General features: G+C 43.9%; 1 protein-coding gene across 1 annotated transcript in view; it reads left to right on the top strand.

The window, feature by feature from the left end:
* The window catches only part of EDARADD (EDAR-associated death domain), a 95,433-nt gene extending 76,010 nt beyond the window's left edge, over positions 1 to 19,423 (top strand). Inside the window, exons 5-6 of the mRNA XM_006872012.1 lie at positions 6,467 to 6,512; positions 19,041 to 19,423. Coding sequence (XP_006872074.1) covers positions 6,467 to 6,512; positions 19,041 to 19,423 — 429 coding nt within the window. The remainder of the gene's footprint in view (positions 1 to 6,466; positions 6,513 to 19,040) is intronic.
* The last annotated feature ends 2,953 nt before the right edge of the window (positions 19,424 to 22,376 follow it).

The raw sequence follows: 22,376 nt of genomic DNA, 5'->3' as shown, positions 1-22,376 counted from the left end.
TTTTTACGCAGAAAGTGTTCTTTTATACAAAACAACACTTTAGACTCAAATTTCACCCTGAACTAAAATAAGACTTTTTTCAACAGAAATGCAGTATTTTGTCATTTGTCAAAGGATAGTGCTTCCTTCCCAGGAGCACAGTGGCCCCAAATGATAAGCACTGGACTGAAAGCCACAAAGCTTGAGCCCGCCATCCACTCCGCGGGATAAGGAGAAGGCTTTCTGCTCCTGCAACCACGTGGTATCCTGGGTCGTTAGGAGTCGGAACCGACTTGACGGCACCTAACAACAACAGTGCTTCCCTCGCAGTCATTTGTGAGAATTAATGAGCTCACCAGTGCAAAGCATCATGTGCTGGTACTTAGTAGACCTCAGCAGAGACCAGGCATTGAGAAGATGGCACGTGGGAGGGTTCGCAGTTCCGGCATTGGTTTAAAGTCCAGAAAACTTACATCTGCTCCAAGGCCCCAGGCATGGCTCCTCTGGAGAGAAGAGGATGTGTTTCAAGCCCCCACCTCCTCTTTCCCTGCTCTCTGGGGACTCTCCTTGCTCAGTCCACTGCTGCTCCAGCCCAAAAACTATTCTGTGTTCCTGAATTAGTCTGGAGTTTCTGTTGTTATTTTTTTTATTGTGAAAATATTGTGAAAAAGGGCCCTTGTGGTACTTTTGGTTGTATTTTGTGGTGAAGAATTGCTATCAGGACTGACTGTGAGGGTTGGAAATGTAGACATTTTGTAGCAAAAGGAGGGGCGTGATTGACTTTGCAGTCTAGGAGCAGAGGTCCCTGGGACCATCAGGGGAGAAGAGCAGAGAGCAGGACCCTACCCAGAGAAGCAGTGATGCCAGAAATGGAGGCAGAGATGATGACATGCACAGATGGAGCGGCTGGGGACTTTAGACCCAGAGAGAGAGAGAGAGGGGCTGTGGGGGTGGGGGGCAGGCTTGCAGGGTGTACACTTTGGTTGGTTGATAGGATGAATGTAAAGCTAATGTTCTCCCATGTAAACTATCACATAATTCACAATAAAACATTTAATATATATACAACAAAACATTCACTAATTTGGCAACTTCTGCATGTATGAGGTGGACTCCTGAAAGTTCCTGGAAAACTTCTATTATCTTTTCACTGAATTTTTCCACCAACTTTCTGCCATCCCCTTGTGTACCTCAGTGTACCCTTTTCATGTTGTGCACCATTATTGTTATTTTTTCCCCCAAATTACTCCACCACCCTCAACATAAATTCACTGTCCTCTAAGCCAAAACTCCTCCTTCCCATGTCCCTTCCGCCCCTGTTGTTGTGGTTATTAAGTCCCATCAAGTCACTTCTGACTAGCAACCCTGTATAGGGTTTCTGAGGAACTGCCAGCCTTGTGGTGAGTAGTCCTGTGCTTAACCGTACAGTGCTACACCAGACTCCTTCCACCCCTGTTGTTGTTATTAAGTGCCATCCAGTCAATTCCGACCCATAGCGATCCTCTATAGGGTTTCCAAGGAGCAGCTGGTGAGCTTGAACCATCGACCTTGCAGTTCAAACAGCTTTGCAGTCTGACGCATTAACCCACAGAGCCACAGCAGGACTGCCCTTCCACCCCTAGTAACCACTAAAACTCTGACTCCATACATTTGTTTATTTCAAGTACTTTAGCTCTTACTGTAGTTGACATTTTACTTGTTTCGCTCAGTATAATGTTTTCTGGTTTGGTGCTATAGGATAAGCATTGGACTGCTAACTTCTTGGTGAGCAGTTCAAACTCCCCAGCTGCTCCTCAGAAACCCTATGCAAGGTCATTGTGGGTCCCTACAGACTTCCAGGCACTTAACAACAATGGATGAGTATTGTTCCATTGTATGTAAGTGTCACAGTCATCTCTTGTTAGATACTTTGATGGTTTCTACAGTTTTGCTATTGTGAAAAACCCTGCAAAGGACATTAGTGTATAGATTTCTGTTTGTATTCCTGCTTCACTTCTGGTATGTGCAAGATTAGGATTGTTGGGTCCTATGGTAACTCTATGTACAACTTTTCAAGGAACGGCCAAGTATTTTATACCGTGGCTATACCAGTTTCCATTTCTGTGTGTTAAGGATTAGGTTTCTAACTGCAAGGTCAGTGGTTCAAACCCATTAGCTGCTTTCTGGAGAAAGATGAGACACACTATCTTCTGTAAAGATTTATGGTCTCAGAAACCCTACGACACAGTTCTGCTGTCTTCTGTAGGGTCGCTGTGAGTCGAAGTTTTCTCCATGGCAGTGAGTTGAGTTGGGTCTGGTAATGGCTGAAGGGGAGAACAGAGTCTTGGTGTGGCTCTGTGGGTTCATGCATTGGACTGCAAAATTGGTTTGAACCACAAGGTCAGTGGTTCAAGCTCACCAACCACTCCTCAGAAACCTTTAACAGGGTCACTGTGGGTCGAAACTGACTTGACGACACTTAATAACATAACACAGTGGGAAGAAAGGCTTGGTAATTACTTCAGAAAATCAGCCAATGAAATTATAGATCACATTATTGGGATCTCATTTTGCATAGGGTCTTCCTGAGTTGGGGGCAGACTCAATGGCAGCTAAAAACAATGGCTCATGATGTGGAGCACCTTTTAATGAGCTGATTGGTCATTTGAAAAGCCATTTTGGCGATAGGTCTGTTCAGGACTAAATTTTTTTGATTGGGTTGTTTGTCTTTTTGTTGTTAAGTTGCAGAATTTAAAAAAAATCTAATTTGGATGTTGTTTTGTTGTTAAGTGCCATTGAGTTGGTTCCGACTCATAGCAACCCTGTATACAGTTTCCTAGGAGCAGCTGGTGAGCTTGAACCATCAACCTTGTGGTTCAAACGCAACTTTGCTGTCCAGCCCATTAACCCACAGCGCCACACCAGGACTCCAGTTTTGGATATTAGACACTAATCAGATATGTGGTTCTTGCACATTTTTTCGTATCTCTAGGTTATCTCTTTACTTTGCTAAACAATCCTTTGATGAACAAAAGCAGTGCATTTTTATGAAGCTCTCCTGACGTGTTTTGTCGGTCCTAACAAGGACTGCAAGTGCTTACATTGTAGCGTCCGTCTGTGAAGCTGAGCACTTTCCATCCTCTGAGCCACAGAGCCAGGGGCCTCCATGCCAACTCACTGCTCCTCTAGACCCCTGAACCCAGTAGCTTGCATGTCAGAGGATTGGGGGCAGGGACGGACACAGAGCTCCAGCTGAGTGGTAGAGTAATGATCCACAGGGAGCTCTGGAGGACAATGAGGGGAAACCTCAGAATGACCAAGGAGCAGCTTGAGACCCTGATAAGATGCCTGACTTCTGATATTTCCCCCCTCTAACACTCAGCAAAAGGAGCTCTGGTAGCGTAGTGGTTACGAATCGGGCTGCAAACCTTAAGGCCAGCTGTTCCGGTGTAATTCTGCTCTTATAAAAATTTACAGCCTCGGAAACCCTGTACAGGGTCGCTATGGGTCCAGATGGACTCAACAGCACTTAACAACAACACTCAACAAATCCAAGCAGGACTGGTAGAGTGCAGTGTCTGCAGCTTGTCACAGGATCCACAGCTGAAGGACAAAGCTAGGGTGTTCTCAAGCATACCAGCTAACATTCCAGGCAGACATAACCAAACATGTGTTCTTTGTTTTTGTTGTTAGCTGCCATCAAGGAGCTCTGGTAGCAAAGGGGTTACAAGTCGGGCTGCTAGCCTCACGGTCAGCAGTTCGAAACTACCATGGTTCCGCAGGAGAAAGATGGGGCTTTCTGCTCCTGTAAAGATTTACAGCTTCAGAAACCCTATGTGGGGTCGCTATGAGTCGGAACCAACTCCACTGCACATAAAACCACTACTGCTGTTGCCATCAAGTCAGCCTCGTGCACAAGCGGAACAGAATACTGCCCAGTCCTGTGCCATTCACATGATGGACTGGCGCTCAGTTGTGATCCATAGGGCTTGCATTGACTGATATTTGAAAGTAGATTGCCAGACCTTTCTTCCTGGTCTAACTTCAGACAGATCCTCGGACAGGCTTTCCAGCCCACCTCTGTCCATTTGTCCCTTTTTCCTTTCTCGTTGTCTTTGTTTAAGATAAAATGCCCTGCTCCTTAACCAGGGCCTCTGTATTTACCCTCCCTGGTCTGCTCAGTGTACCTCGGGCCAAACTCCCTTTCCTCCCAAGTCCTCTCTCACCAAACCTCAGCAAGTCTGTGTGGAAGAACCCCCTTCCCTCTGACTTTATTGTACCCCTTGATGCCACCTGCCATGTTCACCTTGTATACTAGTTGTGTGCAGCTTGAGGCCAAGGGTTGAGGCTGTTTTGTCTTTGCATACAGGTTCCAATGTGGAGACTTGTATGTATTTTTTTCCTTTTTTCCTGTTGCCTTGGAATCAGCTCTGACTCATGACGCCCCATGTGGATTAGGGTAGAACTGTGCTCTTTAACTTTCCAGAAGCGGGTATCCAGGCCTCCCTGAGGTACCTCTGCGTGGGACTCAGACCTCCAATCTTTCAGTTAAGCCCCAAGCATGTTAACCATTTGCACCACCTGAGATTTCTGACAGAGTGCAAAGTAAATGTAAGCATTTACTTTGAGGGGAAACCTCAGAATGGTTTCAGTGAGGCAATCAAAATCCCCTGATTTCATGCCTGGAAAACAATAATTCATCTAAATTCTGCCTTTATCAGTCTTCACAATTCACTTTGAGTCTTGCCTCCTATCTGCATCATAGCCATGTTTCTGGGCAGACATTGGCTCTGATGAAATGTTCTCCAGCTAGTGAGAAATCAGATCAGTTATGGCATGGGAAGTCGTTTTTCCTAACAGGTAAGTGCATGTCTCAGCTGGGTCCTCATTCTTTCCTCAAAATCCGTCCAGTCCTAACTGCCCCAAGTACCTGTTTCTGCCTCTTCAGCGCAGGTTTCCAGTTCAATGAGGGAGCCTTGTCTCTGTTGATAAATGAGCACACTTGCCTAGTCCTGCCGAAGGCTTGCAGATGTGCAAAGACAGGTCTGCTCAGGATCTGCTGAGTTACACATAGTGCCCCCTAACCCTTTGGAGCTGCTGTGTTTAGCTTTGTAAAAGGTTGCACAGAGGGGAGATTCTTGTTGTGTTCACTCACTTTTTTTCTGTCTTTGTCTCTGTTTCTCTCATATGCATGCACACACACCCCTACACGAGTGAGAAAAATGTGAGGAAAGCGTGACTTCAGGTAAATTCAAAGACATGGCATGATTTTTGGTGAGCAGGTTGTTTCTGCCCCAGTCACTAGAGTGGTGAGGAAGAGCACTTAAACAGAAGAAAGAACTACTGAGTTAGGAGGACAGCTAACCGTTGAGACATGAGAGTGCTTCCTGTGTGGAAAAACGTTCGGCTCACGATTAGACAAATCTGTATGCACTGCGGAGACATGGGAATTACTGAGAAAGGCGTCTCGAAAGATTAAGAGGCGATTTCACGGTTTAAAATACAGTGAAACTCAGAGGTACCTGAAGGATAAGCTAATTGAGTAGCCTATCAGTGTACAAACTAGGCCCCTACCACCCAGTGCTGCTACGGGACTACCTAAGGTTATTAACACAGCAGGGGCTTTTGAACTCAGTCTGTTGCTTCTCCTGCAATACTGTGAATACAGGGGCTATGTTAGCCTCCCCTCTAGGTTTTAGCTGCATAAAGGTGGAGTTAATATAATAAGCAAGTGTATATGAGATTGAGCTTCTCTGCTGACTTGATTGAAAACACTTAGATGCCCTCCAAGCAGATCAGAGTAAATTCTCCAAGTCATAAATCAGAACACAGCATTGATTATAAAATAAAAAGTTAGAAATTAGACTGCTTTGCTGATGTTCTTGGAGCAGAAACCTGGGTACCTCTGAAGAAATTCAGACACTTCTTTTGAACAGTTTGTTTTTTTGGCTCTGTGGGTTAATGTGCCAGACTGCAAAGCTGTTTGAACCGCAGGTCGGCAGTTCAGGTTTACCAGCTGCTCCTCGGAAACCCTATACAGGGTCGCTATGGGTCAGAACTGACTCGACAGCACTTCACAACAACAATATCTACTTAAATAATCAAGGACAATAAAGAAGGAAAGGAATGATAACCTAGACTGACAAGTAGTAACCCAACTAAGTAGATATGGAATCAAATAAGAAACATGATCCATAATGTCAGTCACACTGATTTGTGCATTGATACATTTTCTAATCGAGACCGTAATTCATTAGTAAGTCTTTATTGTGTGTCTAGTGTTTGGGGTACTTGGAACACGCAGCACACTGAGCGAAGGAAGAAAAGCCCCAACCCTAATGCCTCTGATGAGGTTCTAGAGGGGGTCAGAGTTCACCACCCATACACCATGGCTCCTACAACCCATTTTCTTTAGGTTTGGGCAGATATTTCTCTCATATAGAAAACCGATGGTATCTGTGTCCACATGTGGGTATGATTTTAATGAAGGTTGCTTTTTGGTTTTTAGGGAGAAGAAAATGGCTTTCAGGACAGTACTGGAGATCCCCTTTCAGGTAAATGATTGACTTCGGATGATACCTGGGCTTCAGGAATAACCCACAGGGCTAAGTTAAAGAGACTGTGTTTATCATTAATTTAAAAAGAAAAATCAGTGTTAGCATAGTAGAGCAACTTTCCAATGTTATGTATGCTGTGGTGAACTGCAAGAAATCTGTGTCTCACAAGATCTCACAAAAGTCATGTGAAGGGCACAGCAGGGTTCTGAATGAGACAGGCTTCCTGTTGGACCGTAGTTGGGACTAAGCAGACACTCCCTCAAGTTTTGAGAGACACGGTGTTGGGAAGGAGTGGGATGGATGGAAGAAGAGTGTTTGTCTCTGTGTGTAGGCAAACCAGAGCACTGTGGGAGGGGCCAACTTGTCCAGATCCATCTTGTTCCCACTGCCTTTGGGTCAGCACTGGCTCATGGTGACCCCATGTGTATCAGAGTAGAACTGTGCTCAGAACTTTTCAGTAGCTGATTTTCCCAAGCTAGATCATTAAATCATCAGGCCCTCCTTCCAGTTTGCCTCTGGGTAAACTCAAAGCTCCATCCTTTCCATTAACAGCTAAGTTACCATTTTCACCACTGAGAGGTGAGGGGTTCCTACTGACTCTAAGCCATGGGTTTCCCCTTCTCCTTTTCTTGGTGTTTGTGTTTTAACCAAAGAAGCATGAAAATTTGCTTCTATTCTCCTCCAGGCCCTCTTCCTCCTCCCCCCAACCCCCCCACACACACACTTTTTAAAATGTTTTCATAAGACCTGGAAACTTTGGCAATGTCTTTATTTCTTATTAATTAATCACTGGGGAAATAGGGAGTGAGGGTTAAAACAAGCCATGCAAACAAAGTAGAAATTAAAATACTAAATAAACAAAAACTCCTCCGACAGTATCTACCTCTTTTAAAACATACTGCATGACCTGAATCATCAGGGTTTTGTTGGCTTCTTTCTTTTTTTTAAGGGAGTGGGGGAGACCAATAAACCCCTAAGAAGCTGTTATAATCTGTCATCAACTCAGGCTGTGCCTTAGAAACATGGTGGTAATAAAACACTCCAATCTACTAAAAGCAGGTACCTCTGGGAGGTGCAATTCCAGGTAATTACTTTTCATTCAGTAGAGTTTTATCTTCTAAGGACCCACTTTGCCCCAGGTTCTCTAAGGAAAGCAGGCAGTAAGGGTACAAGCAGTTGGGGTTCTGGTTCCATGTCAGCTCCTACCCACTGTGATAAGACACTACTGAGTCTAAGCAAGCTTTGGGTGGTACTTTCCTCCCTCGGTTTCCAGGGTCCCATCCGGTGCTCCCTCTGGAACGCGCAGATCCCTTTGACAACACCACAGCCCTGCCAGAGTCTGAGGTAACTGACTCGTAAGGAATTTCTCTTTACAAAGATAGGCTTAGTCCAGGTGTGGTGCTGTGGGTTAATGCACTGGACTGCAAAGTCGGTTTGAGCCGCAAGGTCGGTGGTTCAAGCTCACCAGCCAGAGTCACTGTGAGTCGGAACTGACTTGACCGCACCTAACAATAACACCAACAACAACAATAGGAAGACGTGCTGGACTGCAAAGTCGGTTTGAACCACAAGGTCAGTGGTTCAAGCTCACCGTTCGCTCCTCAAAACTCTATACAGTGTCACTATGTCGGAACCAGCTCCACGGCACTTAACAACAACAACTGGAAGATGTGGAGGTGGGGAAAGCATTTTTGCATACAAGTAGAGGTCATTTTCATTTTCTTTCCACTTGCTTATATTTCTCAAATCCCTAATGTGAGTGGCTGGCTCAGAAAATATGTAACATGTAACCAGTTGTGTTGAGTCAGTGCCACATCATTTTCATTCCATCAGTGTCTGAGTGGATCTGTGCTCTGAAGGACTTTCAGTGACTGGTAGTTCAGAAGGGTACCTCAGGGTAGATTTGAACCATCAACATCTTGGTGAGCAGCCAAGTTGCACCACCCAGAGACAAATGTGTATGAGACAAATGAGCAGATGTCAGCAAATACACACATATGCAATGGTAGAAAAACCAAGGAAATCTCCACTATGCTAACTAATTGGTCTGGGAGTGAGACCATAAGGTTCATTTCCATTGCTTATCTGAATTTGCAATTTGTCTATAACAAGCATGTGCTTCTTTTGTAATAAACAACTGTGTTTCAACTTTATGCGCTCACATCCCACACACTAATATGAAACGCCAGCTAAAGTAAAAATAAAGAAATTTGTTTACGAAACTCTACAAAGGAGCTCTGGTAGCGTAGTGGTTACGAATTGGGCTGCTAACCTCAAGGTCAGCAGTTGGAAACGACCAGCCGTTCCACAGGAGAAAGACAAGACTCTCTGCTCCCGTAAAGATTTATAGTGTCGGAAACCTTATGTAGGGTCACTGTGAGTCAGAACCGACTCCATAGCACATAACCACCACCATAAACCTACAAGGCATAAACGTTTTGCAGTAATAGCAGGAATCTTGTGGTCTGCTGTGATCCCGTCAGTGGCCTGCTCTCAGAAGCAGAAACTGCTGGTCGGGTCAGTGTTTCTAGCATTGGTTTTATCGTCTGGCATATGGGATATTGTGTTGTGGTTGTTTTTCCATTAACAACAAATTTGCGAGACAGTGAATTAATGGCATTTTGTCTTCAATAGATAACTATCAAAAGCAGATTTATTTGGTCTTTGAATGATAGCAAGTTAACTAAGATATATTTCATTTTGTTTTGGCAAGTATGAGTTTAGCATGTATTGTATACCACCCTGTACAGGGTCGATATGGGTCGGAACCAACTCCACGGCACACCACCACCACCACCACCACCACCAGGCTTCTTATAAGGAGTCACTGCGTGGTACAAATAGTTACATGCCCAACTCATAGCTGAAAGCTTGGCAGTCTGAACCCACCCAGAGTCCGGTGTGGTGCTGCAGAATAATGCGCTGGACCACAAGGTCAGTTTGAACTGCAAGGTCGGCAGGGTCACTATGAGTTGGAATCGACTCAACGGCACTTCACAACCACAATATCAAGAGGTTCCTCAGAAGATTGGCCTGGTGACATGCTTCTGACAGGTCACAGCCTTGCAAACCGCACAGAGTAGGTGTACTGTGATTCCCCGAGTCAGAACCAACCAGATAGGCACTCACATCATCAGCGAGCCGCGTCTAAGTGCTCACTCATTCCTCAGGACAGCTTTGTGTGAGTTCTGTTCCTTCCTCACTGTGCAGCTGTAGCAGCCCACCGCCAGGGAGAGCTCAGGTGGCTTGTGTCCGGGCAAGCCCAGTGCACGACTAGCCCCAGTGCCTCCACCCACATGCCGGGGTGCCTCTGGGAGACACGAATTGAACGCCCAATTCGCTGTCCCCCAGGCAGACTTTCAGCGATCTCAAAGAGAGAGGGTCTTAAACTGAAATAAAACCAAAGTGCTGCTCGTGCTCCCCCACCAATATTCTACTTCTGAGCAGTGATGGCACCTTTCACAGAAGATGTACTTGTTTCCTGGGTGAGTCTCAGAGCTGGGTGGTTACTTCCGTGTCATCTCCAGCCTCCCGCTGAGTTAACTAAGCAGTATGGGGAGGGGGAGGGGGCCACTACAGGAGGGACGTGGACAGCTGTGAGGACAGCTTGAAATCAAGAAAAGGGGAAGAATACAATCCAGAATCAGAGACCGCTGGAAATCTGGGCCTTGCTGGTGACTGTCCCCAGGTAGGCAGAGCACAGGATGGAACTGGGGATTCTTAATGATGCTGTATGTTTTAAAAGTAGGAAAAACCACAAAACAGCAACAACAAAACCCTGCAGTGTTCGGTGTACCATGTTAAAGGACATTGTTTTTATACGGATTTTCAAAATTAAAAGCATTAAAGGAGTTAGGCTTTGTTATGGAAAATATTCCTGAAATTGGCAGATCTCATTTCTTCAGTGTACCTCATAAATACAAGGAGCTCTGGTAGCGTAGTGGTTAAAAGTCGGACTGTTAACCTCACAGTCACCAGTTTGAAACTGCCAGCTTTTCTGCAGGAGAAAGATGAGGCTTTCTGCTCCCTAAAGATTTACAGCCTCGGAAACCCTGTACAGGGTCACCATGAGTCCAAACCGACTCCATGGCACCCTACCACCACCACCATCATTCTTTTATTTAAAAATGTATCTCATATATATAAAAAAAATTGATAACAAAAAGACTAACATTCCAACTTAAAAATTGGCAAAGGACACAAGTAGACACTTCATTGCAGAAGACATTCATGTCGCCAACAAATACATGCAAAATGCAAATCAAAACAGTATAAGTATGGCCAGATTGCTCTTTAGAAGCCACGATGGCAAGACTTTGTCCCTTTGTCTCTCATACTTTGGACATACTGTCAAGAGGGACATTACGTTTGATAAACTGGAGGGTCCACAAGAAAGAAGACTCTCGATGAGATGGAGCATCACAGTGGCGGCAATAATAGGCTCGAACAGAACAATTAAGAGGATGTTGCAGGACCAGGTGGTGGTTCATTCTGTTGCTGTGAGTCGGAACAGACTTCACAACACCTAGCAACAGCACCAGTTACATACGCAATCCTACAATAGCAATAATGACAAGAATGTGTAAGTGGATACATAGATACATAAACTAAACAGGTGTTGGATGGTGTATGGGATATATATATATATACATATATATACTGTTGTTGTTAAGTGCAGTCGAGTTGGTTCTGACCCATAGCAACCCGATTCGTAACCAGTACGCTACCAAAGCTAAAATATATATATATAAAAAATACACATTGGGCAGTGTAGTGGTTACGAATTGGCCTGCTAGCCTCAAGGTCAACAGTTTGAAACTATCAGCGGCTCCATGGAGGAAAGATGAGGCTTTCTGCTCCCATTAAGATTTACACCCTCAGAAACCCTGTACAGGGTTACTATGAGTTGGTTCCGACTCCATGGCACATAACCACCACCATCACCACCACCATATTTGGCAGAGGATTTTTTTCATATGTATTTTTACACACTGCAGATATATTCATGTATGTAATAGAGCATACAAAAGCAAAGTTACGAAGACATCTTCGCCTTAAGCAAACACCTTGAGGGACTAAGTGACGGGTGGAGGACATCAAGGACAATTGATGTAAGATAGTTCACAAGGACAGTGTTCTACCACCTACTCTGTGATAGAGCTCTTAAAAGGTTGTGAGCAGGCCTCTCTCTGTTCAAAACGAAGAAGAGTGAAGAAAAAGACTCAAGGAGATAGTCAGTTCAAAGAACAAAAGGACCACAGGAATCACAACCTCCACTCGCCTGAGCCCAGAAGAGTCAGATGGTACCTGCTGCCACCACCAACCACTCTGATGGGAATCACAATCTAAGGAGATTCGTGTAAGATGTGAAATCATACAAAAGAGCAGACTTACTGGTCTGAGAGACTGGCAGAACCTATCAGACTGTGGCCCTTATGGACTCTTCAGACCTGGAACTGAACCCACTCAGGAAATCACCCTTCCGCCAAACAACAGTCCTTAGAATACCACCCATGAGGAACAGTCAAAACAAAAGTCAGAAGGCAAGCGGGAGCAGAAAAGAAGGATAAGGAAGCTGAAAACCAGTTCCCAGGAGGACGTAGGCAGAGCACTGTGACGTTGGGAGGACTATAAACTAGGTCCTGAAGCAAAATGCCTAGAAATTGGTAAATGGGAAATGAGTGGGTTCTGGGAACTTTCACCCCAATAATAAATTGTTCAAAAAAAATTTTTTTTTAACGTTTAATAACAGACCCTGCTTCTTACCCACCCCTCTAGCAAGGGCAGATGCGGCACACACAGCATTTTAGCTCCTTCTCTGTGGTTTCACCTGTATGAGGATGAAGTTCCAAAGACCTCGAATCACTCAAAACTTGCCTCATACAGAACTAACTTCCTCCACTGAAAGGAAAGTAAGATAAGATTTTCCATTTTTCACATTAGGGACATACGTCAATCTTGTTAATATTTTTGTGTGGCACGTTATTTCAGAACCACGTGTTTCAAATTCACGTGCAATTCTACTGTGCTGAATTTGCTTCTTTTTGCCCATGTCCTCTTCAAGAACTTGATAACAACAGAAACCACCCCAATTTTGTTTGATGACAGAATTGATGCCAAAGTAATTTACTTGCCCAAACCCACCCAGTTTGTCATATAGAGTTCCCAGAGCTGCTTCGGTCTTGATGTCTCCTGAAAGGAAAAATGAAATCATGTTGATTTACTCTGGTTAAGAGATCAAACACCCACCAAAAGCCCTTGGGTCAGTTTCTTAGTAGATAAAAACAATTCTTCATCACTTTCCAGCACATAGCATATAAGTACATCTATCCTGTGTTTTATCAAAGCTGTAAACTGGTATTTTAAGTATGATGTTTCAAACCACATTGGAAGCCACTCACAGAAAAGGCATGTGCTTACACCCTTACAGTGCGATTACAGAAGCTTTATCCTCGACTTTCACACTTGCTGGCATTTCGCAGGCTCCAAATCTGATCCTTTATAGACAACTGGGATAAAGTTATTTGATTTTGTAACCATAATACTTTGCTATAGTCAGAGTTGCCAATATGAAATGTTTACTGTTGAATTGTTTTGAGCTAACTCAAGACTTAGCTACCCTGGGGAACATCATTAGAAACTATATGAGAGATAACACTTGTCCTGGAGTGCATTAGAGGGCAACAGCTGTGTGGTAAGCACCCCTGAAAAGCCAGAGTGTGCAAGATAAAACAGCACCTCACCTGCAGGTAGACACATTAGTCAATCTGTGATCCACTGCCAACATCCTGGCTAGAGCCTTTTTCTCGGCTCAACTAATAATGACCTTTGAGAATTCTGAATCCTGTTCCAATTCACAGTTAATTGTTAACTGACTGGTATTTTATAAGCTGCCAGCTGTAAACTTGACTTATATGTGCTGCCACAGAACACTAACTCTTTCTTACAATGACATAGATGGACCCTTTTGATGAACACACTTGATTTCTGAACTCTTCCTTAAATATGTCTTTTATTCTTGTTGTTTTCCCATCAAGTGTTTGAGAAAAGAGGATGAGGACTAGTAGGGTGGGGCAGGGAGAGCAACGCTCCATAGACAGCGTCACTCCTCTACTTTTGAGTGTGGGCAAACATTATTATCCTGTGTGGTGCTGTAGGGTAAGCACTGGGCTGCTAACCACAAGGTAGGCTGTGCAAACCCACCAGCCACTCTGAGGGAGAAAGAGGAGGCTTTCTGGTCCTGTAAAGTCGTGGTATGGCGCTGTGGAATAAAGTGCTGGACCACAAGGTCTGTTTGAACTGCAAGGTCGGCGATTCCAATTCACCAGCCGCTCCTCAGAAACCCTATACAGGGTCGCTATGAATTGGAGCCGACTTGAGAAGTCACTGAGAATCTCCTCATTACTCCCATGACAAATTCTGCCTTGATTTGAGCCTGTACCCCAACTAGACTTGCAAATATTCCTGGGTTCTGGTCTCTAAGATAAGTCATCATAATTAATATCATGTTCCATTTGTACTTCAGTGGAAAATGCACAAGTTGGATGTCAAAACATGACAAATGAGAACTCTAATTATTAGAAAATCTGAGTGAACCTTTTATACATAAGTAGCATTTCTTTCAACAACCCTCTCCTTTTCTCCCCAAATCTGAAATTGTGTGTTAAGATAAATTTTCTATTTGGTCTTCCAAATTTTCTAAATTTATAAAAAGTCTTCTGTTTCTATTTCTGGAATCCTGGTATGGCACTGTAGAATAAATGCTGGACTGCTAACCACAAGGTTGGTGGTTCAAACCCACCAGCCTCTCCCCGGAAACCCTATGTAGGGTCTCTATGAGTCTGAATCAAAGTTAACAACAACAATGATTTTTATTTCTAATTAAGTACTGTTTCCACCAATATTTGTTTATGGTTAGCAGATGCCAGCTATGTTCTTTTTCCTTTATAAATTCTCGCTTTAGGATCTAAAACATTGTCAAAGAATTATAACAAATCTATCTTTTTTTCCTTTGAAGGAAGGAGACCTTTCATTTGTGCATTCATTAAGGAAACAATTTGTGAATTTTTACTGTACAACAACCCTGTGCTTGTCACTTGAGAAGAATCAAATACTAATCTCATTCTTTTGTTTACATTTCTGATTAAAATGTCCTTGGTCCTAAGCATTTCTCTCCCCACAATAGTTTCTTCCACAAGGCACCACTAGTCTACCCTTTTACGTGCAGAACAAGTATGGCAGAGTAAAATGAGTCTCTGGGAAAAAACATGTTTCCCTCACTTCATGCACCCTAGAAAGTTAAGAGCAGTTTGTGATTCTAAAAGGCAGTTCATGTTGACTCATTACTAGCTTTTCATTTGTGTTGCTGAACATACCAAGAGAAAAACACCAGTAGGTCATCTGGCACATAATTTGTTTTAAAGTAAATTCATAGACATATACAAAGGTGAGTCAAAAATTATCTGCATTACAGTTATATTCAAACTGACATACATGGCTGATGACAACATGGAGTGTACATGTGATATGATTCCATGGAATAGACGAGTGGCGGTGAATTAGGTGGCAAATCATTTGTAAATCAGCCATGGCTCTGCTTATGAAATAATCCACGACAGACTTGGGTTTTGAAAAGTTTGTGTGAAATGGGTACCAAAACAACTCACCAAAGAGCATCAACAGAAGCATTTGGACATCTGCAAACAAAATTTGGACTGATAATGGAAAGAAGGTAAAAGTTTCTTAAAAAACTTGTTACTGGTGACGAGACCTGGATTCATCACTACGAGCCTGAGAGTAAACAGCAGCGTATGGAATAGAAACATCCTCAATCGCTGACCAAGAAAAAGAAAAAGTTCAAGAGTCAACTGTCGGTTGGAAAATTGATGCTTACAGCTTTCTGGAGTTCTCAAGGACCAATATTGGAAGACTATCAGGAAAAAGGTTTAACAATCCACCGTGCTCCACCATGCTCAACACAGTGAGGTACTCACTGTGTGAAGCCTAAACGTCAGATTCAATGCAGAGGACTGCTCTCCAAGGGCATTGTGATCTTGCATGACAATGCACATCCATGCACCTGTGGCCACACTGCTGACACTGCAGAAATTTCATTTTTAGGTGTTAAAGCATCCTCCCTATAGTCCTGACCTTGCTTCCTTGGACTTGCACCTGTTTGGTCCCCTGAAAGCAGCCCTTTGAGGACAAAGATTTGCCTCTGATGAAGAAATGAAGACAGCAGTGCCTTCGTGGCTCTCTAATGTTGCTGTTCTTCCTACTGACACTAAATGAGAAAACATTGACAGCATTGAGTTTTTCCAAGGTTTGACCACAGAAGAAACCTTCAGACACCATTATATACAATTCTTAGAATCCTGCTTTATTTTCCTATGCCATTAAAAAAATAAATAAATAAAATAAAAAATATTCAAACAAACATAATAATTATAGAAAATGTTAGGAAATACCCATAATCAAATAGAAAGTTAATGTCACTTGAGTTCTTACTGCAGAATAGACCTTTGACAACATTTTTATTATACAGCCTTGCAGACTTCTCTTCATGCTTTGGTGCATGTGTATAACATATGATTTGCCAGGATATAAATAGTCATATAATTTATTTTTAAAGAAACTGGACTTTACCTACTCTGGGATGTATAATCTTTCTTTTCTTTTCCACTTAACGGAACATTATTCATTTAACCCCACCTTTAAATGATGACAAAGGAAACTGCAGAATGTCCTCTACTCTCTCTCTTGTTTTGGATGTGTAACAAAATGTATACCCCCACTGTGCAGCCAGTCTCACTTCATGATATACTGTATCTCATGTAGCTGAAAAATCACTGTATTCCGGCCAGTGTACCTCATGTGTGGCCACTGCGTCATCGGCGGAGGTTGGGATGCCCAGCAGATTTCAGTGGAGCTTCTAGACCAAGAGAGAAGAGGCTGCCTTGGGCTTGTGAAGCCAGCCAGTGAAAACCTTGTGCTTATGGGGATGACCCAGGACCTGGGCAGGGTTTCATTCTGCTGTGCATGGGGTCACCACGAGTCGGGGCTGATGCCACAACAGCTAACAACCACAACGTTACATAGAAACTGCATCCCACCTGTTAGTCTCCAGTAAAAGTGTATGGATCTGTTCTTCGAGAAATCAGGGGGATGAGGCAGAGTCGGGAGATGCCTGACTGATGATGTGGGATTCAGAATAAGATAGTTTTGTCCGAACATGGGAGTGTGAGGTGGGTTTGTACGGGAGAGACGTGCAGTACAGGAAGCTCAGGGAGAGGGGGAAGCCACTGGTCACAGGGAAAATTCAAGGAAAGCATGAAGGTAGGAGACTAACTGTAAGGCATAACTGTTCATCTTAGGAAGTTGAGAAAGATTTTTAAAGCTAACGGTTAGTGCTCACAAAGGAAAAGTGAGATACGGCACCATCACTCTGCTTGGTTGTTGGTAAGTGCCGTGGAGTCGGTTCCGACTCACAGCGACCCTGTTTAGGGTTTCAGAGGAGTGGCTGGTGGGTTTGAACCACCAACCCTGCAGTTAGCAGTCCAGTGTTTATCTTACAGGCCACACCAGGACTCCTCAGTTTACTCCACTGAGAAGCCTAATTCGCACAGCTTTTGTTTTATCCTTAATTTGGACTTGCCTTAAAGTTGCTGGTTCTCAACCTTTTGGTCACCATTTACTCCTCTTTCCAAATTCTTTACTTCCCTAAATTGGGAAGCCCAGAACTCCATTGAAGAGCTCAAGGAGCTCTGGTAGCGTAGTGGTTCGAATCGGGCTGCTAACCTCAGGATCAGCAGTTTGAAACTACCAGCTGTTCCACGGGAGAAAGATGAGGCTTTCTGCTCCTGTTTGGAAACCCTGTACAGGGTCGCTATGAGTCAGAACTGACTCCACAGCACATAACAACAACAACAACAACAACAAAGACTCCATCGAAGAGTTCTGGTGGCACCGAGGTTAAGTGCTTAGCTGCCAAACAAAAGGTCGGCTGTGTGAATGCACCTGGCAGGCTGCTCCTATAGAAAACCCCGGGGAGCAGCTCTGTCCCGTGGAGTGGGAATCTGCTGACTGCAGAAGTTGTGGTTTGGGTAGTGAAAAGTCGCAGAGCCTTCCCTAGGATTTGGCAGGCCAGTGATCTGTTAAAATCCAAGGTCCCAGGTGCCTAGACTCAGGATTGTTGCAGAATGTAGGATATTCAAATTGCCATGTTTTTCAGTCACAACTTCATAATGTGCTGTGAGTTACTTGCCAACACCTCTAACCTACTGACTTTATCCTCCACTAATAAAATGGGGCAAAAAGATGCTTGGGTTTAAGAAGCTGACCTCCCACTGGACTGGGGCTTCCAGGGCCCCCAGCTCATCCTCAGGCCTGCTCTCTAACCTGTCACACAGACCTCTGGGTGTTGGCCTGACTTCAAAGGTAACACCTCATGGGTGAAGAAAACAGATAAAGGCAAAGGAATAATAAGGTGGCCATAAATCTAAAAAGCAAGTTTCTTGGCATTATCATTTCTCACTCATTTTCAGTTTTTTGGTGTGTGTATTTTTAAGATCCTTTTAAAGAACTCTGAAGTGCTTTACACTTTGACATGCTGTGCTTGGTGTTAAAAAGCTGGTAGGCTGGACTTGAAACAGGAAGAGAGGGTAAGGGCTGGAGCTTCTGCAAGTACGGGCTGGTTACTTGGTGGCCCTGGCTGTTCGCTGGGACTAGGGCTGGGCTGGGGGGTAAGAGGGGAGGGTGCATCTGACCCCCCTAGACTGGTTACCTGTCCCCAGATGCCCTCACCTCTAAGCAGCATTCCCACCAATGCACACTGTCAGGCACACAGAGCCTCAGGAAGAAAGTGAAACAGGCTTTATAAAAATTCACCGGGGATTACAGCAAAACCACTCATCGAGGACTATTAAGCCTAATAGATTATTGCGTGAGTCTATACAAATGAGCTTTCTGAGATGATTCTCTCTAAGACATACTATGTTCTATTAAGGAGTTCTGGTGACACAGTGGTGAAGCCTTTGACTGTTAACCCAGAAGGTCTGGGGTCTGAGCTTCTCCTATAAAAACGACAGCCTAGGAAAGCCTCCGGGCCGTTCTGCTATGTTGGATAGTGTCAGTAGATGACACACAGCAGCGCAATGTTTGGTTTGCACTGATGCTATTGACCACTCAGGTCCCCGGATGGCACAGATGACTTGTGCGCCACTACAAACCCACCAGCTACGCCTCAGAAACCCTATACAGGGTCGCTATGAGTTGAAACCAACTCAGCGGCACTTAACAACAACTGACCTAAAGGTTAGCAATGTGAGCCCACCCAACAGTACCACCAAAGGCTTGGTGTTCTGCCTTTGTAAAGAGGATGGCCAAAAAAGCCCCTGTGGATCACTGCATGAATTGGAACCAATGGCATGATGGCAGCAGGTTTGGTGTGGAGAAAAAGGTGATGAGAAACAAAGGCATAGTAAAGCCTCTTGTTAACATGTCGGAATGTGTTGTTTCACCCTGCAGATTTAACCCAGGACACATCCTGTAAAGAAAATTGTATGTGTTCCTCATGCTCACTCCAGGCCCCCACCATAAGTGACTTGCTCAATGACCAGGATGTGTTAGATGTCATCAGGATAAAGCTGGATCCATGTCACCCGACAGTAAAGAACTGGAGGAATTTTGCCAGCAAATGGGGCATGTCCTACGACGAACTGTGTTTCCTGGAGCAGAGGCCCCAGAGCCCCACCTTGGAGTTCTTGCTGCGGAACAGTCAGAGGACAGTAAAGCAGCTCATGGACCTCTGCAGGCTCTACCATCGGGCCGACGTGGAGAAGGTCCTGAGGAGGTGGGTGGACGAGGAATGGCCCAAGAGAGGCCGCAGGGACCACCCCCAGCACTTTTAGAGCACTCCTCTTGCCGCTGCTGGCCTCTTCGGACATTGAAACTACCCCAGATCAAGGACAAATGCTCATCTGTTCCTTTTTATGAGTTGAGAATAAGGACATGGAACAGAGGACATTTTTTTTCTCCCCTAAGCAGGTGGTTTTGTGGAGGGGTAGGCTCAAATTTGGTGGTGGATTTTTGGTTTTGCACATGTTTTTATTTAATATCTCAATCTGGAATCGGGGAGAAAGTATTTTCTTGGTTCACATAGGAGTGAAGGCTCCAATCAGAATGGATTTGTGCCATTTTGAACTGAACATTATTCTCACTCTTAAGTGTTGTTAAAGATTTCAACAACATAAAGTCTGAAATCGTTGATGGCCCCAAACAGTCATCACCCCCAGACCCTTCATGGTCAGTGGCACTCCCGCAACTAGGAAGAAAACAAACTGGGACAACGTGCTTTGTCTGTCTGTCTGTCTGTCTGTCTGTCTGTCTGTCTGTCGTGTCACTGTTTAGTTGCTCTCAAGTACTTCGTAGTACGTGGTGATTACCTTCATGACGTATGTACAGCCTTCCTTTTTCAAATGCTCTTATAATCTGTGCATGATCAAAAATGTCGTTTGCTTAAGTGTTTTTAAAAGAAATACAAAATTCAGTGATCGAGAAGATAGAGTGATGGGAATGGTGTTTGACAAAGAGAGTACTTTGTTACCTTTTTTTAAAATTTCATTTAGTATTTCTTTTTACATCTTTTATATAAGGCAGGTGCTTCACTCCTGAAAGGAATCTCAGGTAATAAATAAAAATCAGCTGGGCTCTGCGGCGCTCTGAGATAATATACTGGAAAGACAGGTAGATTTGAACGATGGTTTGAACCGCAAGGTTGATGGTTCAAGCTCACCAGCCACTCTTCAGAAGCCTTATACAGGGTCACTATGAGTTGGAATTGACTCGACGGCACTTAACAACCACAACAGCCCCTGATATTTGAACTTAAAATTGGATACAATAATACTGCACAACATTTTAGCTATGAAAGGGAATCTTTTGGCAACAGTTTAGAAAATTAAAGCATTTGTTCAGTTTGGAGAGATTTTGCATAAATCTCTGATTAAAATAAATAAACATAATAATGTTTGCTAGAGTACACCAGAAAGCTCTGGTAGCTTAGTGGTTAAGAATTGGGCTGTGAACCGCAAGGTCAGCAGTTTGAAACTACCAGCTGTTCCATGGGAGAAAGATGAGGCTTTCTGCTCCCGTAAAGATTTACAGCCTTGGAAACCCTGTACAGGGTCGCTATGAGTCGGAACCGACTCCACGGATACACCCAAAGATATTGCTACAACATCATAGAAATTTTTATTCAACAGGAATCTAAAAATGTGCAGCCATTGTTTCTTGACACATCCAACATGTAGGTTTATACATTTCTGAAGGCAGTGTTTCCATCTAGTGCTGTCGGATAAGCGCTGAACTGCTAACGACAAGGTTGGCAGTTCAAACCCACCAGCCACTCCTTGGAAACACAGTTGCCAAGAGTCAGAACCAATTGGTGTGGCACTGTGGGTTAATGCACCAGACTGAAAAATTGGTGGTTCAAGCTCACCAGTTGTTTCTCGGAAACCCTGTGCTATGGATCAGTACCAACTCGATAGCACTTAACAATTCTTTCCTGAAAAATTTTGTGTTTTTCAATTTACACATCAAAACAACAGTTTTGACATCCTTAAGGGGTTCAAATTGTGTTTCTTTGAAATATTCTTGCCCCTTCAGACAAAAAGAAGTCTGAAGGGGCAAGACCAGGGTTGTAGGGTGGATGGGATAAGGTTGCTGTCCTGGCAGACTGCACAGGTATATTGTTGATACTCCTCAGGACCACTTCCTGGACGTTTCTGACAAGTGCAGCTTTTCATTTTCTTAAAACTTCTTCCTAAAAAGCCCTAGTGATCAGTCTGTGTCCTTTCAGAAAATCTGCCAAGACAGCCCCTTTGAAATCCCAAAAGAGTTCAAGCTCATCAGTCGCTCCTTGGAAACCCTATACAGGGTCGCTATGGGTCGGAATTGACCTCGACAGCGCTTGACAACAATAACTCAGTTTACTGAGTTTACCTCTCTGCTTTGAATTCATCTTTGAGGTATTCTTGATTGTCCTTAAAAACAACCGACCCATTTAAAAACTTGTTTTATGTGGGGCAGCATTCCCATAAATTTATTACAAACTACTTCAATGGTTTGGGAAGCTGTCCAGTGGAGTTTGTTAAAAATTTGGTATTCTGACCTCTAAACCACTTTTTTCCCTTGACTGCACCTAAGACACAGACAAGTGTATTACTGAGGGAACTTGCCTAGAGCCATCCATGGATCAGAGACATGTTTAAACACGTTTATTTGGAATAAACCCATGCATGTATGAACTGGAACCCTAGTAGCAATACTTTTTGACTCACCCTCATAAAATCAGCTTCACCATCAAATGGAACCATTATGCAAGCAAAATCTATATATTTACTCATAACTTCGGATTCAGTATTAATCACATCCTGCTCATTTTGCATTGTCAGATATGTCAAAAAGATGTATTTAAAATAGCTAGTAATAAAATGTAGATTTAAAGCAAAAATAGACCGCTTTGCAAGTTGTTCAGTGAGGTAGCTATTAAATGTTTATAGCCTGTCGCTTGTCAGGAGAGTCCCAACCCTCTGCCAGCATCCAGTGGCGTGGATGCCCACCCGTGGCAACCTTACATGTGTCCTAGAATTCCGCTCGAGTTTTCAGTGGCTAATTTTTTGGAAGTAGACCGTCAGGCCTTTCTTCCAAGGTGCTTCTGGGTAGACTAAAACTTTGTGGCTTTTGGTTAGCAGCCTGTACCTAACCATGACCCCTTTGTTGTTGTTGTCAGGTGCCATCGAGTCAGAACCGACTCATAGCGACCCCATGCACAGCAGAATGAAACAATGTCCGATCCTGGGC

This window comes from Chrysochloris asiatica, unplaced genomic scaffold (assembly GCF_000296735.1).
Source record: "Chrysochloris asiatica unplaced genomic scaffold, ChrAsi1.0 scaffold00179, whole genome shotgun sequence".
Classification (NCBI taxonomy): domain Eukaryota; kingdom Metazoa; phylum Chordata; class Mammalia; order Afrosoricida; family Chrysochloridae; genus Chrysochloris; species Chrysochloris asiatica.
The sequence above is the reverse complement of the archived record's forward strand: the minus strand, read 5'-3'. Positions and strand labels throughout refer to the sequence as shown.